The 21,433-nt window shown below is 32.2% G+C and overlaps 1 protein-coding gene across 2 annotated transcripts; it reads left to right on the forward strand.

Annotated features, from left to right (window-relative positions):
* Positions 1-5,166: 5,166 nt before the first annotated feature.
* LOC128216487 (universal stress protein in QAH/OAS sulfhydrylase 3'region-like) lies at positions 5,167-19,598 on the forward strand. 2 transcript variants are annotated; one of them, XM_052923064.1, is made up of 4 exons: positions 5,167-5,278; positions 18,628-18,708; positions 18,984-19,075; positions 19,248-19,598. In XM_052923064.1, the coding sequence occupies exons 1-4, from the start codon at positions 5,188-5,190 to the stop codon at positions 19,446-19,448; spliced, it is 465 nt and encodes a 154-aa protein (XP_052779024.1). In that variant the 5' UTR covers positions 5,167-5,187; the 3' UTR covers positions 19,449-19,598. The 2 variants fall into 2 exon arrangements, with proteins under 2 accessions (XP_052779024.1, XP_052779025.1); XM_052923065.1 differs by lacking the exon at positions 5,167-5,278 and adding an exon at positions 9,263-9,328.
* Positions 19,599-21,433: the final 1,835 nt, after the last annotated feature.

Genomic DNA, 21,433 nt, shown 5'->3' on the forward strand with positions numbered 1-21,433 from the left:
GTGCTCATCCACATCATAGAGCTCTATGACATCTCTATGGCCAGTATGTATTATAACTTGGTCATGCTCATCCACATCCTGCAGCACTATGACCTTTCAATGGCAAGTTAGTATTATGACTTGGTCGAGTTCACCCACATCTTACAGCTCTATGACCTAACTATGGCCAGTAAGTATTATGACTTGGTCGTGCTCATCCACATCCTGCAGCTCTATGACCTCTCTATGGCCAGTAAGTATTATGACTATGTCGTGCTCATCCACATCCTGCAGCTCTATGACCTCTCTATGGCCAGTAAGTATTATGACTTGGTCGTGCTCACCCACATCCTGCAGCTCTATGACCTCTCTATGGCCAGTAAGTATTATGACTTGGTCGTGCTCGCCCACATCCTGCAGCTCTATGACCTCTTTATGACCAGTAAGTATTATGACTATGTCGTGCTCATCCACATCCTGCAGCTCTATGACCTCTCTATGGCCAGTAAGTATTATGACTATGTCGTGCTATCCCACATCCTGCAGCTCTATGACCTCTCTATGGCCAGTAAGTATTATGACTTGGTCGTGCTCATCCAAATCCTAGAGCGCTATGACCTCTCTATGGCCAGTAAGTATTATGACTATGTCGTGCTATCCCACATCCAGGTGCTCTATGACCTCTCTATGGCCAATATGTATTATGCCTACATAATATGATACATCATAAAGCTCATAAGCATTATTAAAACTTATTAGGTTTGCGATTTACATTGTTTTAAACACAATCACAAGATGTGTGATCGATATACGTAATGACTTAAGGGCCTTAAACATTTATTGACCTGTGTGAAACCTCTCACAACCACAAGTACCTGGACCTGGATACGAAAAGTTAACGTCTGAAAGGTTATTTCGTGTAAAGAAAAAGGCGTTCTCTTTAAGTTTCGCTTGCTTGAAAGATTAATAAAAACATCAAATATTGGAAAATAAAGATGCTGCGAAATCAAAACGATGCACGTTGGCAGAGTTGAAATGTTTTCAGAATTTTTTACAATGCAATAATTTCCGAGCCATATTTGAAAACCTTCTATCTGATAATTTAACAATAATATTAACATCTTTGGCATATAATATGCAAAAGATGATGACATAGAACAAGTTTGGAGCAGTTTAAACAAAACCGTAAAACATGTATCAGTTACAGCATTAAATAGAACACAGTGAAAATGATGTGTGTATCAGTTCAGATCAAATTGAAAATAATACTCAACAAATACAATATCATCAGGCCGTGTTAATTTATTTACTGATTTGAGAATTAAAAATGAAATAGTATTGTTATACTGAAACTAATAAAGTCGGCCTAAGAGCCATTTATGAAAATGGAGAATGAATTAACAAGATCAATGATAGTAATGAAAGTAAATCATAATTATCTAACAAAATAAGGCAAGTTAAACTAGTTGGTCTTTATCTTTACAGGTCTCGAGTTATTAAAGTTCTAACAAATTTAGATTTTTAAAATTATACTGTCGTATGAAGTTGTTATATCATGAAGATGATTACATTTTAAGTTCAAAGGTTTTGTATAATATTTAAATGTGTCCCCTTCCATATGGGTTAAAGATTATTTATAGTCCTAAACTTACATAGTAAATTACAAAGAATATACGGAACTACATCTAGATATTTTAAAACAGAGTTGTCAAAAGAACCTTGCCATTGTTCCAAAATCTAACCATTCAATCTAGTGTACACAATGTTCGGAAACTAAACAATATTACTAAGTCTTTGATTTAAGAAATATTGATATAAGTCAAGTCCATATGAGTGACTGTGAGTAACTTAACCTATGCATGAAAACGGTTGGTAAACCACAATAAGGCTACTGTAGATTACAAATAAATGATTGTTCGTCAACAATGATGGTTTATTTCCGCTTTCCATTGCACAACTCCATAAGGATTTTCTTATCTTTGCCTTTTGATATTGGACACATTTGTCTATTTAAATGTATTATTTTGTGTAAACCATATCCTAACCATTTCTTATAATATTTTCAATTTTTAACAACAGCATCACCGGACAGGTCAGGGAAAGACATGTCATGTCGTCTGTAGAATCATTGAGTAGGAGAAGTTTTAATCGGTACTTAGACCAATTCCTGGCCATTCTCAAGTGCCTGTTCTCCATAGGAGATATATAGTCACTCACCGCCTGTGTCCTTTAGAACTTGTTTTTTTTCAACTTCGTTTATTACGTGAACACATACACATACTGAGCTTTCATTTACCAACAAGTTAGTTATATCAATGGCAATGTTATATTTAAGTGAAAGGAGATTTCTTTACAATTGAATACAATAGTTTTACAATTAGTTAGGACATTTCCGATCCACGTTGGCAAGCGAAATATATAGTTTCCACTTAGCAATTAGCACTTTGCACTGGATTTCGCGTGATTCAGTTGTCATTTGATGTACATGATTTGTTCTTTTTAAAAAAATGTACCATTCACTCAGTTATTTGAATTTTCACAAATGAGGAACATTATGATTTTGTATTTGTTTTTATATAAGAAAAGGTTCCTTCTCTGAATTCATTGATTGTTCTAATGGAAATTGGCAAATGATGTAACTATATGGTTGTGTTATTTTCAAAATTCGGAAAATAATACTACAAACCAGTACTGGTTTTAGCCAATTATGTTTGTATAATTAATCAAAAAAGCAGGACTGTATACAGAAAAATATCTTTATATTAAATTTAGGTCCAAATGTTCCAGAAGGACGTTTCAGACTTAACGCAAAATCGAAAAGAAAACGTCCTTCAGAATGTTAAAACCAAGCATTAAAGCTGCACTCTCAAAGATTGACAGTTTTTCTCGGTCATTTCTCAAATGGCAGTAGTAAGCGAGGCGATTCTTTCACTAATATACATTTTTAAAGAAAATCTCAAAATCGGCTGATTTTGGCACAAATGCGTTCAATTCAGTCATAAGAGATAACTCGTTATGGGACAGATTTCAATCGTTTCGAAAACTGCCGAAAAAATATCATTTTTTTCTTAAAGCGTAAGTATCGCTTTTAGCTATAAAAGATCAATTTTCGAACTTGAATGTGAAAGACTGTGGTCTGATCTTTTGTCAGCAGTCTTATTTCACTGGTTTTTAGACCTTTGCACAAGAATTGGCTCATTTAAAGACAAAAGAAACAGTTCATCACAGTAAATGAAATAATCGATGTGAAAGTTCATTGCCATTTTTCTGTTGTATTTCGTATTTACTATTTCAAGCACTGGCATGCACTCAAAAATGCCATTTTATCTAAGATTGACCTGCAATACATGTAATACAAGTAACACAACTACAATACCAACCTGACAGGAAAACTAAGCGGAAGATGACATTGGCAGATGGAATAAAGAAGAAATTATTTTGTTCATTTCAATTTTAAAGCCTACAGTAAATGCTTGAATATGGCAATCCTTGGAAATACCATATTGTGAGTTTGGCTCTTTGAAATACAAAAAGGTGAAAAGTGGCCTAAGATTGTGGGTTCTAGCCCCTCCAGGGTCCTTTTTAATGGCCTCAGAAAAAGACACAGTACTGGTTTCTACCCAGAAAACGGCCTCGAGAGTGGTTCTATAAGCATATAGCCTCGCGTCGCAATCTAGCTAAGATGAGTTGGCATTAGCTAGAATGTTTGCTGACTTGCATACCATTTTACCACTTTTGTTGACATGTTTTGCTGTCAGAATGTTTATTAGAAGTGATGAAAATTGCGTACTAAAAACAATGTCTATTTTCTTTATAATGTTACTACAATACAAAACACGTAATATCAAATGAAATCCTATTAAGAGATTGCACCTGTAAGTGTTAGTAAATTTAAATTTATCTTTTTTCAGTTCAGAATAATCCTCTAATTAAGCTGAAGTTAAATCTAACATAACTTGACATGAAATTTTACAGATACATTTGTTACTATTAGTTAATGTTTTGTGTTTGTTTATAAAGAAAGACAATTTACTAAAATACATTTCAACTAACTGATTAAGAAAAATATATTGCGTCCGATAACTAATTTTAAACGGAGGTTATGTTTAAACTTTTGGCTACTGAGCTCGTTTCTTTAGTTTTTCATATAAATATTTATACTTACATTTCGTAGGGTAATCTTACGCGGATTGAGAAAAAAATAGTCGATACATGCATTAAATCCGATATATTATTTTATGCATGCCAACGACTATATTGAATTCAATAACTGAAATGTACATTTTTTGTGAACACTCCTTCTTAACGTGGATTGAAAACGGATTTAATCGCAGGCGGTCTCTTTACATTTTCATGTATCCTCACTATTATTTTCGAGGTCTATCTCGAAGCCCCCTAAGTGTTAACGATTGTCTTATTGGCTGCTTACTCTTTGAGAAGTTACTGTTTGTATTGTTTCTCAAATAACCCCCAGTTGATTGAGAGGGTCAATTTGATCGGAACAACGGAATGAATTGTGAATTATACTTCGAAAACACAATGTCTGCATACGACTGAAACTACCATGGACTTTGTAGTAGAAACACAAATAGAATTATTGAAATACGGTAAGAATCAAATGTGTATCTATGTATCTTAAGAAAACAAAATCAAATAAAAGAAAGACAGACTTAAAGCTATCAAATGCAACATCTCATGATATTTAACACCAAGTACAGTTATTTAATAACATGATATTTATCAATAACATAGCTGGCAAACAGGAACATGCAATTTTGAAATACATCATACGAAGTGAACTGCATGTTAAAATATCATGAGGCATTATGAGCGAACTGATAATCCCTTCCACATCACAGCACTTACGCGATGGATGATGTGTTACAAATTCCCTCTAAAATGATGCACACTTTATATATACTTATATGTAATAAACGTAATACCTAAGGTAACTAACGTAAACCACTTGCTATAATATTCAATTCAACGTGTTTCTGGATACTTTTATCAAACAAGCTAAAACAACTTTGATAAATATCTCTGTGTTCGTTCTTTTTTCATAGAGTTTCGCAACCCTAGAAGAACTGACACTCTTTATCAGGAAACAGTCAGGATCAAGAATCGTACCATTGGAAAATATCAAATCAACTGGAGCTAGTAGTGTATTCGAGGTGCATGGTGTGAGAACGGATATTTTACTTAGGAAATATGGCAGAACAGGAAGTGGAAAGTAAAGATCATCAACGGAAGGTTGCCATTGGCATTGACGAGAGTGAACATTCAGAACGAGCACTTCAGTGTAAGCTAGCACTGTATCTACATTTGTATATAAAACTTGCATTGTTGCTTTTTTATGATTTTTTTAGGTCGTTCCAGACAGTTGTTACCAATTTTATTGCTAATTATTCAGTACGTAACTTAATTCTCTATTCACAAGCTGTACAACGAGATTGTGTGTGTTCTGTGCCGTTTAGTACAAAATTTATACTTAATGTTTTGACTGGACTGGAGTGTGTATGTTTCATTGTTTTATTGTGAAAATAAAAAATAAAACTCGTCGTTTAGAGAATTACATAAAAATGGTTGTCTCAAACAGAAAACATAAAATTCTTTAAACTTTTTTTCATGTAATGGTTTATTGATTAAGTGCTGTGGTTCTCTTTTGTCGTTGGCAATTGATTACAAGTAAAAAAAGATGACTAGCATTGGCTTTGTGTGACTCTGCTTTATCATACTTAAACCAAAAGATCGTGCTGAAGCTTAGGAATGGAGTAAAATAATACAATTGGAATCTGTTCTTTATCACGATTCCACTTGCTTGCTTGTACATTTGCTTGTCGTTTTGAATCATAGTCGATAATAAAGGTAAGGTAGACAGTGATTTCTCTTCACATGTATATGTGAAGGGGCGATGAATGCAAGCATACACAAGTTGGGTATGTCTTAATTGTATTATCATTCTAAAACTAAGCTTTGTGCTAACAGTTAGTTCATGTAAACGTCTGATAAATTGATGAATGAATATGGGTCTGGCTAGCTTCTAAATTTATTTTACCTGTGTTATTGTGTTGAGAAACTCATCAAACATGAACTCATCTGAAATCATATATGTTTAAACAGGCACAATAAACAAGGTTTGACTTGGTTTTATAAAAAAGTACGTGCTAAGAACTAATACACTTAACACTGCGTTATAAATAACAGCGACATTGCAGGACAAACATCATTAATTATGTTTTGGCATACCCCTCTCGTCGGAGAATCTAATAAGGGATAAAAGATTCTAATATAAATATAGCAGCATAATATTTCCTCTTTAAAAATAATTTTAATGTATAAAGTTTCTCCTTTAAATGTGATCTGTAAATATCCCATTGTGTATACTCGAGGATGAGATGAATAAAACTGTTCACTATAACAGTGTTCATACATCTTTTAAACGATGTTATTTGAGAAATTTGATTGAACGTTGTTAACATATATTTGACACACATCGATACTTATCTCAATATATTCACATGAAGGATGGCTAACTGCAGTCTATCGTGCTATTGAGCCTGGCTGAGTCATTCAAGAGAACTATTGTTCCGGTGATTTGTATTTTCTTTGACACAAGGGCATGACAACATTCTCGATACTAATTTTAGCATATTTTCATCAGGCATAACTGTCTATTTTAAATATTTGATTAAACATCTCACTCAAGTCGAATTTATCACAGGAAGATTTTTTACAAAAAAAATCTTTAAGCAATTTAACATGTTATCAGCATGTACATTTCTCTGTTTATTTGTCAGTTTATGTTTCGGAAGTAGACATTCAGCATTAAGTCTATCTAAGGGTGATTCAAATAATGCAGACTTTCCAAACACTGCCGATATACTTTTTCATGTTTTAGGAAACTAACAATCTAATCCAACTCTACGCATACAACGAAGGCGGTAGAATATATAGATCTGACACTGAAACAAACAAATATCAATGATATTTTTTTGCTAATAATTTCAACAGTCGGACTTAAAATGACATATTTTGTAATGTTTAAAGGCCGAACATATGTTTTGTTATCATTTTAAGCTTTAGCTTTAGCTCAAAACTTTTGTAATATACCAAAAAATTCATCTGAGTCCATCTGGAGTTGAAAATGATACACGAGAGAACCAAATTTCAATACAAATTAGTTTGTGTAATAATGTTTGGTTTACAAATTATTTTTATTTCTATCCAGAAGTTAGAATGTGTAATACTTTTGAAATATTAACAGCATTAACAAACTTTTAAATACGAATATAAAAGGGAAAACTAATGACTGTTCTGACAGTGACCTCATTGGATCTGTATTGCAAAGCAATTATATAAATAACGAAGAACAGCCTATTACAGAGGAGGGAACTCAGATATCCATAACATAATTAATTGAAGGTGTTTACTCCCTTCAGAAATATAAGGTATCTTAATTGACTACATATACCCAGTAGAATTGTTAGTTAGATGGAAGAACATACATCATATAAATTACGGATCAATTTATACCTCAGATTTCGCAAACGTATAATGGTATTGATACTATAACATCTAAGTATTTAAAGTTGGGTTATTTTCCTTTGCATTGTTATGTATGTTTTTGCAAGTTGAAAATTTATCCACCCTTGCGTTTGTACGTCTTATGTTATATGTACATAGATTGATTCTTATTTTCATATAGCATTGCTACGTATTATTGGTCTAAATATGTAATTAATTTGTAATAAGCTTTGTTTGGAATAGAAACAGCATTATGTACACTAAAATGTGTTCATATTCTCTTGAAATTGGAGTTGGTATGCATAATAGAATAACAGATGGTGGTACACATGTATTGTTGAACCTGAATACCACCATCTGTTATTCTGTAAGTTTTTCAGCTCATGGAATACATCGAATCAATTTTTATTGATTAGGTATTGAAACATAAAACAGATGTCTGCCTGAAACCTATACGATGCTTAGTATATAGCAATATTTTGTCACCATTGCTGCAGTTGTTCACAGTCAAATAATTTTTTTTTTCATGTAATGAATTAATATGTGTGTGGCAAACAGTATTCGGTATTGTTAGAATCTTTGTATCTATGTATTGTATATAATAATATGTTTCAGTAATTTGCCAAAGACTTTCCGAATGCCAATATTGCCAATAAGGTTTGAAAGTAATATATAAAATGCAAATCAAATGTGATGTAGATTAAATGATGATAGGGAAGAAGATGGTGGTCTAGATCTTGGTGGTGATGATGATGGTGATGGTTGTCTCCGCCCAAGCCGTTTCACAGTTTTATAGTTCTATTTTACTCTCATCACATAGTACAAATATGTGTTTTGAGGTCATCAACATGAATAATACAAAATGTTGTATATAAACAATAATATATATTAACTAGACTGTAGAGGTACAGATATAAATAGTTTGCGTACATAAACAGTTAACATTTCAGCCATTCAGCACTGTCAGTGCTTTGATCTTTTTCTAAACTCAAAACGCTTTCAAATGATACCAGAAGGAAATGGGTTACCAGGCATCCGAAATCAACCTTTTAATAATACTTATATTGCAACTACCTTACATAAACTTGTTATTTTTGGAAATGTCAATGTCATTTTGCGATTAAACCTCGTACGAATCCCTCAAACAAACAGACTAATTGATCCTCTTTTACTAAGCGTGGAAGATTTAGCTAGTTTTTCGCATAAATATTGCCCTCGGGTTAGAACAGTTCGGCGACTATTTCTAAGCACTGCTGTTCATATGAGAAGTTATTCGTTTGACTTCTTGCATAATATTAATCAATTTATAACGTATAATAAAATCATAAAATGATTTGCATAGTTGCCAAATCAAGGAATTGAGGAAAATCTTTGAATTTAACAACCTAATATATATAAGATTTACAAGCGAATGTTCTCATACATTTAAAACAATCCACATTTACTGTACTGCTAAGGATGTACTTATCTGATCTTAATTACACTCCAGAGGTTTCGGGAATCACAATATTTACGATCTATTTATAGATAGTTTTCGGGAATTTTAAAGAGTCGTTCAATGTCAATTTATAGAATGGGACTAAGACTGTGTTAAAGATATATACATATATAATACTAATAATCAGGAAATATATTATATTAAAGGGAACGAAAGGAGTATACATTTATGTTAATAGTATTGAAAATTTGCTCTGGATTGGTGATAGGTATCTTTTATCGATTAACATGTCTAAACAACTTCTGTTCTGGCCGCCTGACATGGAATTCATTGGCGCCGCACTTAAGTGCGCGCCTATTATGGAATGGGAATTTATTTTAGTTAGTGGTAGGAGCGGTTTTTAAGTTGGTTGACAGTTGGGTTTTACTGTTATTTTATAATGATTAAAACATGCAAATGGGTGGCGATTGCATGAGTGTTAAAAATGCTTTTTGTGGTTGAATAGATAGTCTTCAATTTATTTTCAAAACATTATTTCGGAAGAACGAAAAATAAGTTTAATAACTGTTCCCGATTCGTTTACGTTTTCCGATTGGTTACCTGAAATATCTGAAATATCATGTGCCGGAAATGTAAAATGTGTGGACCGGTAATTATGTGAATGGGAATAATTATGTTTTACGTTGTTTTGTTATGTTTATTGCATTGATAAACCATGACGTAATCTTTTTTTTTAATCTAATCGATATTGGAATTAAATGTTCACCTAACTTTATTTGTTAATGTGTTGAAGGTGACATTGAAAATTGTATTACGATTGTCCCCGAGTTGTAACACATACCGGATGTTGCTATTTTTAGAACCAGAAGGTATTTCCCCGCTATTCATAGGTCAATAATGGAATTTCTACACCGTAGTAGTTGGAAACTCGGGTGATGATTTTATCATGAATATACGTTTAAAATAAGTAAACACTTAAAGTGCACACTGACAGTTGATTACGATACACCTAACAATTTGAGTCATTACAGTAAAACATGGATTATAAGTGAATTATACGCGTAAGAGAAGATTTTCTGTTGAAAAAACGAATGTCAACAATCGGCATGGAACTGGGATATTCGTATCAACGGGCTATGTATGTTAGTATCGTTGAGTAGTTTTGTACGTTGATGTGTTCAAAAATGTTTGTTTTTTAATTTATCTTTGGAATTCTTAAATCATTTTTATTTGCTTAATGTTAAGACAGCATGTTAATATTTTTACATACATGTACTATAATTATATATTATTATAAATATAAATGTAACATAGATCTACTTATGCACCAGTCAATTGTAACCACGCCCCCCCCCCTCAGGTCGGGGGTATACCGGGGGAAAAGGACCGTGTTTTTACCTTCGAGGTGTCCGGTGTGTCGGGTGAATGCGGTGGTGGGGCGTGGATACAATTGACTGGTCAATTGTAACCATACCCCCCCCCCAAGGTCAGGGGAATAGCCGGGACTTTGACTTTCGGTCCAGCCAACCCCAGGTAAAATCCTCGTCCTGCGAGGACGAACTGATGGTCAAACCCTGCCATATGCCTCCCGCACCCCAGGGAGCCTAGGGGCATATTCCCCGCTATATTTTGCTCGAAGACAAAACCACCGCGTTCACCCGGCACTGCAGGGCCACCTGAAAGGTAAAAACACAGCCCGTTTCCTCGGCTATCCCTGGCATAACCCCGGACCTGGGGGGCCATGGTTACAATTGACTGGTGCATTATGTACATGTTTCATATTTTTAAATGTACTTATGCACATTATTTATGTATATGATATGAGTATGTAATCTTTTATTTGATTGTTTTATCTTAGAAAAATATTAGACTTTAAATTTTGTTTAAAAATGATGTGTTTTGGTATGTGACCTATTTTTAACATACCATAATACATGAACATACCCATTATTTGTTTACAAACTGCATATTTTCAAAATAAACCTGTAACAAGAAAGACGTACATGGTTTCGGGCTGGAAGCCACGACAGCTTTGAAACTAGCGACATTCATTTGCTTGGTGTAGGTCTCGTTAAAACCCCGTACTGTTGTGAATCATTATCAACCATATGCACAACAACTACACATTTGTGCTTACCAACTTACTCTTGGCTAAAACGGATATTAGTGCAGAATGTATAATTGATACATGTGCTTTTGTCTTTCACAGTTGTAGTTTATGCCGGTTGATAATCAGAAGTCTAATTTCTTTCAGGTAGAAAAATGACTGAATATTACTAAGTCAACAAATTCGGGTTATGAAGAATTCCAACCTGCATTAAATACTATGTTGGATCATTGAGACAGATTTGACATCCATGTCATCCACAAGGCAGTCACATCTGATAGAGATGATGTGAGTATTTCATATAAAACATATTTGAGTTGGTGTTTGTTGTTTTATAAACTCACTGTATTCAATAATCAAGTGGTTGTGGTGGTTGTTGTTGTGGTGGTGGTGGTGGTGGTGGTGATGATGATGATGATGTTGATGATGAATTTTATATTGATAAATTTAGTAATTGTCTTTATATATATATATATATATATATATATATATATATATATATATATATATATATATATATATATATATATTATCTACATGTATGTATCAGCTAGTTTTTTTTTAAATAATGTCGAGAAATATTAAACTGTTTATATTTTATTTTGTATATGTATGGCAGTATTATTATCTATACTAATAAGTTAGAAAGGCTTTTAAAGTACATTTGTTTTTCCTTTACAGCACTAAACATTCTAGATGGGTAAAGAACCTAAAGAGGCATGAAAACCAAATCAGCATTGACTCAGCATTGAGTAATTATCATCTGTGCACACACTACAAGTACAAACGCATGGGAACAGACCAAACTTCAAATGTTGAAGAGTGAAGACTTATTGGAAAAATTCTAAATGTAAGAATACCATTGACAAAATAAAACATATAGACATTGATTACCTACAGAGACTGTTTACATGTTATAATCATAAAAAGACAAATTAATTGAGAACTTTCACTCTGACATTTTTGGAGGGGCATTACAGCCTACATGTACATAGTGTTCTTGTTTTTTTACATATTTTAATTTGAAAGTACATTCATTGTTTTTAAATCTGAATTCTGAGTTAGTATCATACGAAAATTCATTTATTTGAATGATTACATTTTATGAATAAGTCCAATAAAGCTTTATTAATTTTTACAAGAAAAGGGTTGATTTTTAATCATTTTATTAGCTATAAAAATGTATGGTTACATTACATCATGTATATTTTCTTCAAAATTGAACGGTAAACTGTCATAAATTGTCATTTAAATTGTTCATTAGACATCATAGAAAATATTTAAAATGATTTCAGCAGGTTGTCTTATTATTAATTATATTTTATGAATTTATAAAACTACTTTATATTTTCAAACATCGAAATACTGCTCTGTTCAGAAGACTCACAAGATCAATCAAAATGATTGTTTTGCATGTGTGTCAATAATGCTACATTACAGCCTACATGTACAAAGTGTTCTTGATGTTTTACATATTTTAATTTGAAAGTACATTCAATGTTTTTAAATCTGAATTCTGAGTTAGTATCATACGAAAATTCATTTATTTGAATGATTGCATTTTATGAATAAGTCCAATAAAGCTTTATCAATTTTTACAAGAAAAGGGTTGATTTTTAAGCATTTTATTAGCTATAAAAATGTATGGTTACATTACATCATGTATATTTTCTTCAAAATTGAACGGTAAACTGTCATAAATTGTCATTTAAATTGTTCATTAGACATCATAGAAAATATTTAAAATGATTTCAGCAGGTTGTCTTATTATTAATTATATTTTATGAATTTATAAAACTGCTTTATATTTTCAAACATCGAAATACTGCTCTGTTCAGAAAACTCACAAGATCAATCAAAATGATTGTTTTGCATGTGTGTCAATAATGCTGTTCGATTGAACTTATGTTTTCTGTTAACTGAAGTTTATTTCACCAGAAACTGTTGTGTTTATTTCATATAAAGCTCTGATAATGTGAAACAAAATCTAATATAGACAAAATATTTACTTGTCGCTCTTTGTAGCCCTTGGAGTTTGGGGTTGGGTGTAATGAAACTAAAATAACTTTTTTAATTCACGGTAAAATATCTTCAAAATTTGGATAAAAGTCCCATAGTGTACCTTGATAATAACTATGTTGTCAGTGAAAGCTTTTTTTAAAGTGTGTATTACTTAAATACCTTAATTAAGTTTAAATAATTATGGCCTTTAATGATTTTTGTTTTCATATAGATTTCCTGTTATATTTAGCTTTGTCAATTTTGTTGTTGTTTTGTATTATGTACTACTTCTATTTCCTTACTTAAATTTTTTGTCTTATTTGTCAAATTGAATTGGTACATATTTCATATAAAGTGAAAAAACACACACACTATTTTAAAAGATGCACTCTTACTCCCAAACAAGACTTATCACAATTAATATTATTGTTTTGATTTTTTTTTTCAAAATGGGTTGATAGATGTCAACAACAATGTTTCCAATGAAGGATTTTGAGTTCGATTTGCTAATAAGAATGAACATAAGACATGGTATTTCTGCCTTGTGATACTATAGTAGACCACAGTCAATCTTTTAGCAATCACCAATCATTTAATATTTGTCATGCTTTCTGCTATTATAAACAGGGTCACAAGCTTGTTATAAATCAGTAAACAATATTTCAGTAAATGCATTATTTAGTAAGTAGTTATTGTTTTATCAGTCAATTTGATGTGTGTTATAAATACAATTATATGCAGGGCTTCCATTAAATAAAGTTTGGAAGTATATTTCTCCTTAGAGATGGGTTAAAACTTTCAAAATTGATTTCTAGGAAGTACAAAAACTTCCCTAATTTTGAAGAAAACCACCAAAGTAGAAAGCTTGGAAGTTCAAAATATTCAAACCTTGTGTCAATATTACTTTTATGGTCACAATTTCAATCAGTCTTAAGATACAATGATTTATTATAATATAAGTCTTTGAATTTGGCAAGTTAAAGTTACAAATTACTTGATTTTCAACATTCTAATTGAAAAATAGTGGAAAAAGATATTGTATTCGTGAGATTTTAACTTCCACATTTCAGTGTAAAACTTCCAAAATTGATGGACAGGAAGTTGATACTTCTAGTTTCAAATTGTTAATGGAAGCCCTGTTATATGTATTGATTTCAAATAAGAGTTTCACTTTAAAGATGCTCATTTAAAGATAATGAACAGACACACAAAAACTAGACACATATGATACTAATTGTATGAATGATTATTGTTGAGGTGACCTCTAATTTGTTTTGGAGATATTCATAAATGGGTGTTATTCATTGTTGTCTTCAGTTTCTTATACATTTAATGATTTTTATAATTGCTTTTCTGGTATATAATAATTTAACACACTTTAAAGTAGACACATTTGATACTAATTATATAAATGATTATTGTTTACATGATTTGTTATGAAGATATTCATAAAGGGGTGTTCGTCATGTTATTATACATTTTGGACTTGATTTAGTATTGCTTTTCTGGTATATATTCATTTAATGCACAAAGAAATTATTTTAAGTGTTCAGTATCACTTTCACACATTGTTTACTATTATTTTGTGCATATTTGGCCTATTTATGCTTATATGTGCATTGTTGTATTTCAAAACCTTTGTGAAAAATAGAAACAGTATTATTTCTTTCATGCATAGTCTGATACATATTCAGTTTGTATGCATTACTTTTATCATATTTGAAAAATTTGCCATTGTCCTATAAGACACATGCTATTTTTGTGTTAATATCACTATCAACTAAAAACATCCATTTTCAACTCTTCTTTACCATGTAAATGGAGAAGTTAACATTATAACTCCATTGACCAGTTTTTTATGCAATTTGTCCAATTTCATACATTTTATTATTATTAAACAGCTAAAAACAAGGCATGTTATGTTATAAATGCATTTCATCTAGTAAACAATGTTCTCTTTTTATATAACAGTTCAATAATTGTGTTCTATTTATGTTTGTAACTTTCATACGAAATGATAATGTTTATTAAAGTACTACAAAAATTGTTATTTCATGTCACTTCTTCATGATGAATTCCCCATATAATCAGGAAACTTATTCTTCCCTTTAAGTTGTCATTCCAGCATGGTGACTTTGCCCCCTTCCCCTAAATGATTAGAACTGCAGTGTACAAGAACAATAACTCTATTTCAGCGAATTGCAAGAGTTATTCCCTTTGTTCCTTTGCCTGTCCGTAGCATAACAAGAAAACTACTTTTTGGAATTTCATTAAACATCATTCAATGGTAAAGCACAACAAGAGGAAGTGCAGTGCCCAATGACTATAGCTGTATTTCAGCTAATTACAGAATTATTGCCCTTTGCCTCTTTTTCTTGACCAGGGCATTACTTTCAAAATACTCATGGTATTGAAATAAAACTTGGTATATGGATAGGTGGCAATGACAAAAGGTACAGTGCACAAGCACCCTAATTCTGTCGTGTTCATTAATGTACCACACCCCTAATGAAATGTTCAACTTGAAACTCTTCAATTTCAATGCCTTAGCCTATGTTGTTAAGAAGACTACTACAAATATTTTGAGAATTTCATGGATGCGGTTCGATGCATTGTAATATGCTTGTTGGCCTTGACATTCCTTGTTTTTCAACATATAACAAATGCATAAACTATTAAACGGCGCCCTTTGATGCTTTGCATCAATGGTCTTTCTTGTTTGGATCTGTATTGTCATTCCAGCAAATTCTGTCTAAGCCTGGTTCCACAGCGACCAGCATTTATCGATAACCCTATCATAATGTATATGTAATATGTCAATTTCTGTATTTTGTTATTATCTCATTTTCCTAAGGGTTTCATAACCTTTTGATAGGATATTTTAATTTGGTCTTGATACACAGCAAATTGCCAGAATTAGTTGCTCAGCAAAACATCAAAGAATCTTTATTTTGTAGTTTATGTTTTCAATTAGCGTTTCTGGAGCAGCATTTGATAATAAACGCATATGAATAACAAGATTAGGATAAAGCTAGTAAATGTTATGTTTATTTTGACATCCCTTTTATTTTATAAAACATGTTTTATTTCATGGACAGAACAAGTGAAATCATCATCTAAAATTGTTATAACAGCCTGTAAACATAAGGAAATAATTATTTGGAATTAGTGTAAATAAGCTCCGTCCCAGAAACTTATTGAAATGACGCTGATGCATGATTTATGTACAAACAGAGGTATTGTTGATTTTCTTGAATACTTATATTTATCAATTAGCGCCCAAAAATATGACTTAACTCTTATTTTTATTCAAAGGCATTGTAATAATAATATTATTATCATTTGAAAACAAGAACAACAACTAAAAGACAATATGCAGTGTCCATTTCTATAATAATACATCTCTATAACGTCACACTTGGACACTCAGATTGGAGATCTGATAAGCAGCACAAGGCGATTAATATGAAGATCAATACACAGAAGTTGTGTACAATAAATGGATTTTTGGAAGGAGGGTCACTTATAGAACGGTTAAACTAGGCCTTCAACAAATGTTCTAGACAACGTAAAGACAAGAAGATTGACAATGTTTTATAACGCTTGGATAAAGAAACGAATTTATGACACGGGGAAAATATTTTGACCTAGTAACCTAGGTTTTGACCTGAAGTGATCCATATTTACAAATGTTCAAGACAACGTGTAGTCAAGTATTAACAATTTGATAAAAAAAATGAATTGATGACATGAGGAAAGTGACCTAGTTTTTGACCTGAGGTAACACATATTCACAAATCTTAAAGACAACACAAAGGCAAGTATTCGGACAAAGTATCATATCAATTGGATTAAAACTTGATGACATGAGCTAAACACATTAACGCCCGCCCGCTCTCCCGGTTTTTGCCATTCTATAACCCTTAAGAATTCGATTTACAATCTATTTAAAAACGAGACGACCAGTCGTTTCTAAAACAAGATGTTTGAATTCTTATCCTTATATTGTTAATATCGGATGTAACTGTACCAACACATAATGTAAGACGTGGTTTTGACAGTTGTGTCAGTTTTATATTGCCGTTAACGGAAAGCACGTACACCTATCTCAAATGTCACAAAATGGCTCCCATAAATCAACGAATGAGATGCCTGTCCGTCCGCCTTTCTTTGAAACATCTAGTAGATTTACTAGTTACTAGTCTATGGGTTTTTATCAATGGCACAAAAACAACAACAACTTAGAAACATATGATCGGTTAACTAACTACCAAAACAGAAACGTGAAAACCTTTTATTGCTTTTGAATGTTATTGTTAAATCCTAAAAACAACTGTGACACACACAGTAGCCTAAAATTTAACTAAGAACCTGTTTAAATGCACAAGGATGAAGGCCGATCATGAGACACACAACGTCACAATACAGCAAATATTACACAAATATCAAAACCTAGATCATTTGGGAGATTGTGAAACAATTTTATGGCATATCCGTCATTCAAACATATACTTGTTCATATTTCCATGCTGGTAATTTCTCATGTATAATTACATATATCTGTCTTGAACATTTACACAAATATTTGGCTAGTTCCTGCTTTTTGCTTTCATAAGAACAGTTTGTAAAAGTTTTGGTAACCGACTTGCAACGTTCATTAAAAATTAAGCAACACTTCGAGTAAAAGGTTATTGAGTATAACGGGGATATAAATTATACATGTCACAATGGTTTTATGATTATAACAGTTAACAATTTTGATCATGTCAATCAATAACAACAATACTATCTACTTATATAAAAGCAATCATTACTTTCTAACTAAGTTATTGCATCTTGAAATTGGCTTTCTGAAAACAGAAGCCTGTCCGAGTCATCGGTGCAGTTGCATCATCTATTGCTGTTAGATGTGTTTTCGTCATCTTAGCACATCGATTTGCCTGAGGAAGAAAGCCATTTAGAGAGAAGTTTGATTAGACCGAAATCGAACATTGTAATAGATACATTTGCTGGAAAGAGAAACATCCTATAGTGTGAAGTATCGTATTTACACATCACATAGTGAAGCAGTGGTCAATGTCATATGTATAACATATGAACTTGTTACAAAACCGAAAATAATTTATTAGCAAGGTTTAAATTGCACAGATCATAAAAAACCCCAGATATTTATGTTGCGTGTTGTCAATAACTTTTCCTGGTGAAATATTTCAACTATTAAAATATACTTAAGTAGCATGATTATACAGCGGATGAACACAATCTGAGTTATTACTTTACCTTTGAAAATACCGATATAATCGCAGTTTTGTGACCATCACTTCTTAGAAAAATTGGAAATTTTCGAATAGTTTTAAAGGCTTTCTCTTATTTAATATCTGCCCAACATAATACAAAACACATGGCAGCAAACTATCTGGAATTCATCAATGAATAATGCATGCATCTGTTGTAGTAAACTCTTGATCCCACCATTATTGACAAATGATATTGAATCATTATGTTTAGACTGACTGGTATTAATATGCCAATGTTTGATAATACTATGTTGAAACTATGATTCCCATGATTGTTTCAGGGTACTTTGACAACGTGATGCGAGCAGACGACTATCTCGTGTTGATACACACTCCAGAAATTTATGATCTCTCTATGGCCAGTAAGTGTTTTTAATATAGTGTAAGAGTGTTGTTATGGTAAATAAAGACAATTAAACCTCAAAAGAATAACCTTGTAAATTGGTATATATCAAATTCCACCACAATCTGATCTTCGAGATGTTCTTTGTGTGGCTTTATTCATTGAAGTTAAAAACAGTATAAATAGTAGTTTCTGGTTTATGATTTTATTCATGGCTTTAACGAAGAGGTCATAGTTCAATTCATGTTATATTTTATGGTTTCTAATACTTTAGGTGTTCTTTTGTTTTCTCAGGCCCGGCTGTTGTTGATCAGCTGCTAAAAGATCTAACAAAGAAAGTGACAGCTCTAGAGAACAAGTACAAAGAAATTGTACAGAAAAAGAAGGTAAGAAGTGACAAAGAATGTTTTAGATCGATTATTTAGAGATTTGGCCAAAATGCAAACACAATTTCATTTAAATGAAAATAAGAAATATTGTAACTTAAATGCAAAGACCTTTTTTCAAAATATTAAACCAAGTCTTTAAATGATACAGTTTGTATTTCATTTTAAACAGCTGACGGGCAAATTCCGGACAGGTCAGGGGAAGCCAGGAGAGGTCGTCTGCAAAATCGCAGAGGAAGAAAAGTGCAAGCTCGTGGTTACAGGCACGCGCGGACTCGGCAAAGTCCGGAGAACATTCCTCGGCTCCGTTAGCGACTACATTATCCACCATTCACACGTGCCCGTTCTCGTAGTCAGAAATGCAGCTCTTTAACACTTGTGCCCTTTTTTTCTTTGATTCCTTGTACATTTACTTGTTGACTGTACATTGGACTCAGTCATTATCTGAAATATAATAACAAACAGTCACATGAAATATCATTTTAACATCCATCATGTGTAATATCATTGAAACATAAATACAAATGAGTCAATTGTTGTATCATAAAACAAGACTTTGTTGAGCGAAACCTTATATTCATAGAAGGACTGTAGTGAGTATGTAACGGCGTGGAGATTCATTGTCTAAACAATGAGCTCTTGACCTTGCGTTTGTTATAGGAACACTCGATGATTGCAAAGTGGGTTTTAATTTCCCTTTTTTGTTATTTTTCATGTAGTAAAATTAAAACCATGTCGCGATGAAGCACAATTCATGTCTTCTAAATATACGCCCACATTTGTATAATAAGTGCAAACCGGATTGATGTACGCCCAAAACCGAGGTATATACGCTTTAAATGTAGCTGAATGGTTAGGGTAATCAGCCCATAATACCGTTTTGGCTCATTGAAGTCTGAATTGTTGCATTTTCATGTGGTATAATAATATATTTCCTCCAATATTGACTGCATATTTTTCACAAGGATAACTTCTGTGTGGATGAGCGCACACTGGTAGATAATACTTTAATCTTCCCAATTATAAAGTTTCACTTGTTTATTTGTAAATGATTCTTTAAATCATATTTGAAAGTAATAGTAAGGTAGACGGCCTATTCGGGAATGTTTATGAACTATGTGTTTATTTCATTACTTATGTGAACACTACAGAAACAAGCTCAGTAGCCAATTTCATGTCTATTTTGATTGCAATCTAGTTTTCCAGTTTTGTTTGTTTCGTGTTGTAAGTCCGTTACATTCGTCATGATCGTTTGATCTCTTATACTGTGTATACATTGACATCATTGTTATAATTCTTCATCATGAGTGTTTCACATGTATTAAGCGTAGTGGTATGCAATCTCAATAAAAAACACATGTATATTTATGAAAATAAACTTTCATGTTGTTCTCTAGAACGGTATATTAATGCAGTCGATTATTCAATATTTTAGTACTATGTTCTTTTAACAAGTACTAGAAAGTTATGTCTTTCTAGCTGTTTTCCATCGTTAATGAGATTTATATTTGATTTCTCTTCCAGCATTGCAGCACATGCTTGTTATGTCCAGATGTTATTATCATTTTAACAAATCATGGTGTTAGCAGCTATCATATTGGTACATTACGAATGCATGAATGCTACTGGTCTGTCTGGCCTCTAACGTTATAAAATGAACAATGGTTCAAATACACGTATGTGTTTTATTGCGAAATTCATCAGACTTGAAATATTCTAGAAGAATGGTCAACTAGATTAGAAACTTTGATACGGTTTGATATGTACGTGCTAAGAGCTAATTTAATGAATACTCCAATATAAATTACAGCTATATTGCAGGACAAACATCGTTAATGATCACTTTTTGTTATACCGTTTCCATAGGAGAATCTTATAAGTGAGAAAACTTAAAAATGGATAGACATGTATGAAGTGGATCGTGTTTTTCCTATTTAACTTTCAGAAAACAGCAGTTTTAAATTTCCTCAATTTATAACGTTCTCATTTTCATAATAGGCATTCTTGTTTCCCTGTGAGTGATTACGAGCATCAATTATTGTAAATAAATCCTACCCATTACAACATTTCCATACATCAACGTTTAAATGAGCCTTTTGAAAAACCGATCGAACATCGTTTAAATAATATACAACTCATATTATTGAGTGAACGTTCAGTTCTACTGATGATTAACCACTTTATGACAACTGACCACGTTTAGGGTTTCAGCTTAGTTTGATAATTAAAAAATATGATATGTAACACATAATATGAAAATAAGAAAACACGGTGCGAAATCAAAACATGGAAATCACTAACTAGAGTATATTGTGTCGTTGTTCTGGATCAGACCATTTATGATGTTTATTATTCCAA

This window comes from Mya arenaria, chromosome 14 (genome assembly GCF_026914265.1).
Source record: "Mya arenaria isolate MELC-2E11 chromosome 14, ASM2691426v1".
NCBI classification, from domain to species: Eukaryota; Metazoa; Mollusca; class Bivalvia; order Myida; family Myidae; genus Mya; species Mya arenaria.

What these genes read in the sequence shown, in the direction of transcription:
- LOC128216487 (XM_052923064.1), top strand. Translation starts at nt 5,188, where the DNA reads ATGGCAGAACAGGAAGTGGAAAGTAAAGATCATCAACGGAAGGTTGCC. An exon ending in TTCAGAACGAGCACTTCAGT is followed by an intron (nt 5,279 to 18,627) that starts GTAAGCTAGCAC and finishes TGATTGTTTCAG; the next exon opens with GGTACTTTGACAACGTGATG. An exon ending in TTATGATCTCTCTATGGCCA is followed by an intron (nt 18,709 to 18,983) that starts GTAAGTGTTTTT and finishes TTGTTTTCTCAG; the next exon opens with GCCCGGCTGTTGTTGATCAG.